This window comes from Mizuhopecten yessoensis, unplaced genomic scaffold, assembly GCF_002113885.1.
Source record: "Mizuhopecten yessoensis strain PY_sf001 unplaced genomic scaffold, ASM211388v2 scaffold5929, whole genome shotgun sequence".
Classification (NCBI taxonomy): Eukaryota; Metazoa; Mollusca; class Bivalvia; order Pectinida; family Pectinidae; genus Mizuhopecten; species Mizuhopecten yessoensis.
Genome location: NW_018406294.1, coordinates 227,769 through 231,085, shown reverse-complemented (window position 1 = coordinate 231,085; position 3,317 = coordinate 227,769). Strand labels below are relative to the sequence as shown.

The window sequence follows — 3,317 nt, the reverse complement described above, 5'->3', positions numbered from 1 at the left end:
TCCCAGGGTCTGCCCCACCCTTGCAGACTTGGCCCCTGGGTCATAACTTTGAAACGGTTGAGATCCCCACCCCAAAACTATATATACAAATGCTTGGCAAAAAGAGACAAATGCAGTCACGATATTAGAATCGATCCTGGGGTCTGGCCACAACTCTAGGGACCTAGTTTCTGAGTCAAAGCTTGGAAACAGTTGAGATCCCCACCCCATAACCATACATAAAATTGCTGGGCATGACAAATCTAATATAGCTATGCTACAAGGATTGGCCTTGGGGTCTGGCATATTCCCTTGATCTCATTTGGAGAATAGTTTGCCATGATTGCTTAGGTATCCAGGTGAGCGATACAGGCCCTCTGGGCCTCTTGTTATTTTTTCTCGTTTTATTTTGTTATATGTCCTGTCCAGACGAATGTTCGAAAAGTTTGAGACGAGTTAAACTGTTGCATAATAATAGAGATATACTTTACATCTAAGGGTCTATTTTTGATTGGCTGAGACAATAACAATTATAAGTTGAGGTCTATTTGGCCAAATTGTTGATACTTTATAGGAGTGATACAGAGGGAGCATACTTTATATAAAAAGGCCAACTATTAAATTACGGGATCGAATTTGGCCGCTATGGTCTCTGATTACCCTAGACATCAAAAGCTTTAATTGTCGAGCAGTGTGTATAAACATGACTCTGGCTTACAGTTCCAATTGTGTTATCTTTCTGAAGTATATATTGATTACATTCTGTTTCCAATGCATTTTTGTTTACATTTTATACATTACAAGATTGCAATTATGATAAGTCATTAAAATTATCATACATGAAGGTATTTTACAGGTAACATTACTAAGTTGTCATTATTAGGTATCATCAAAGTCCAAAGTATCATTTGTAAATATAATTTAAAGAGATCTTATGTGGAACACATTCAAAACTGAGGTTTAGTGTTAATTTGTTTAAGGTAGCATACATGTTAATCCTTAACTGATGTTATTATACCTATAAGTTATAAGGTAGCATACATGTTAATCCTTAACTGATGTTATTATACCTGTATGTAATCATTATACATATACAAAATTATAAGGAACTTGGCAATTCAAAGCGAATGATTAGTATTATTTATAATATTCTTACAGAATTGTGACATTCCAGAGGAAGTCTGATGCCATGCATGTATCTCTAGTACTAGACACACAAGGGATCCACCGGTGTAAAGGTTCTGGGTACCATTTTCCCAAGAAGTATTCTGAGGAACCCAAAGGACTTGACAGTTTTCCTGCCATATTTGCATATCCTGCGGTTAGTACAGCTATTCAAAATCTAAAAAAAATTATAACAAATTTGAAAAAAAAAGTTCTAGATTACTTCAAAACTCTTAATTGTTCCATGAAGTTTTGTTTTCATGACTTCCCTGAAGTTCACGAGATAAGCCTCTGGTAGGATGCCGGCTCGTGACCGAAGGGTTGTGGGTTCAAGTTACGGCACAGCACTGTGTTGTATCTTTGAGCAAGATACTTTACTCTGCTTGTTTCAGTCTACTCAGCTGTAAATGATTTCGTGGTAGGGCAGTGCTATAATTGTTGAAAGCTAGCTGTGAGCGCCAAAATGGCGGCACCGACTGAATGCTCCCCAGGGAGTTGAGAAAGATATTGGCTGATTGCATAGGCCCTATAACCATGGATAAAAATTTGTGAACCGCTTTGAGACGACCTACGAACTAGGTTGTGATAAAGCGGTATATAAGAACCTCTTATTAATTAATAAAATAAATTAAATTTTAGCCATATTTGACTGTTGGCAGGGGCAGCATGCTTGTAGGATTATTTAAAAATAGAATTTTACAACTAGTATCCTTACATCCATGAACTGTGTTTTGTGTTATTATTTCTTTTATTGCCAAAGTATTTTACTGCAGTAAGATATATCCCAAATCGTACACAGGAATTGTCTCCCTTGTTTAAGTGAACTATCTCCCTTACTTTCTGATGTTACAGTGAATTAACTCCTTTGTACTCTGAATTGCCTCCCTTTCAGGATAAATATTCTCCCATGTCGGTTGTTAACATTGGTGTTTTTTTCTATAGGATAGACAGGTGCAGAACCACTGGCATAATATTGTGATGCTGATCAACAACAGACCAAGTGACCACCATGCTTACGACAAGATTACATGTATATATGACAAGGTAAGTTGATGGAGGTGCTTGAGGATATACAGTAAAACCTCATTATACTGCCTCCATTTGTCCACAAAAAGTTTGGCATTATAAAGGAGTTTGGGGACAAACTGAGGGAAATATAATAAAGAACTCTGAGAGAAAACATAATAAGGGACCTTGAAAAACGTTAGCAGCAAGTGAGGTAGTAAATGAAACCATATCATTATATCGAGGTTTTACTGGATATCCCACAGGAACTGGATTGAGTCAATCCATACTTCAGAGGTTCCAGGTTTGAATCCCGGTCTGGCTGTTATATTTACTGTTCTTGTATTGGGAATGTATTTTTTTTCATAATTATAATGCCCACCCCTAATTTTCTTGCCAAAATGTATTATTTCGCACATTTTTCTAAATATTTCAAAGCAATCATTTTCTATGTGATACATAACACACACAACACCACATGTGGATGTTGGTTCACCCAAGATTTCAAGATAAAATGTCCATTTCTATATATGTGCTGCATTGTAACTTGGCAGTTACATTATTTCTGCCCATTAGAAAAATTATTACCGGAATTTAAAAAAATGTAACTAAACAGATGAAAACAAAAATGTCTATTTTGAGCTTTTTAATTTATCATTGTGTGAAAACTTGAATTCTGTGATTAAAGATAATTCACCATGGTTATATTTTACTTTACAGACTGCCCAGAGTACATACTTCATAACCCAGGTTGATGTGAGGATAACGTTTGTTGTTATCTTCGAGTGCAAGAAGTCGGAGAAAGACAATTTCGTCAATAATTTCATGGCTGACATACGGACAAATTTAAACTGTGCAAGATTGTATACAGCTCTAAAACCAGGAGTGCGTGTATAAATTAACGGACTGAAATGTTATAAAATTGTTATATAGAAAATGGACTGAAATAAATATGAAATGAAATCCTCTTGAGAAATCTTTTATCTGAAGAGCTTGAGACTACCAACCATGTGTGAATCATTAATGAGAGCAGTTACACATGAAGTTGAACTGGACTGGGTCGATCCTTGGCGACCAGATAGCTCAATTGGTAGAGCATACGTCTAGAGTTCGGAGGGTCCCGGGTTTGAATCCCGGTCTGGCCGTGCATTTTTTCTCTCCAGTTACAT

General features: G+C 36.4%; 1 protein-coding gene across 1 annotated transcript in view; it reads left to right on the top strand.

Moving 5' to 3' along the window:
• Positions 1 to 3,111, top strand: part of LOC110451313 (UPF0536 protein C12orf66 homolog) — a 10,410-nt gene extending 7,299 nt beyond the window's left edge. The window contains exons 9-11 of the mRNA XM_021499246.1: positions 1,138 to 1,300; positions 2,086 to 2,187; positions 2,869 to 3,111. Of these exons, the coding sequence (XP_021354921.1) occupies positions 1,138 to 1,300; positions 2,086 to 2,187; positions 2,869 to 3,045 (442 nt within the window). The 3' untranslated portion in view covers positions 3,046 to 3,111. The remainder of the gene's footprint in view (positions 1 to 1,137; positions 1,301 to 2,085; positions 2,188 to 2,868) is intronic.
• Positions 3,112 to 3,317: the final 206 nt, after the last annotated feature.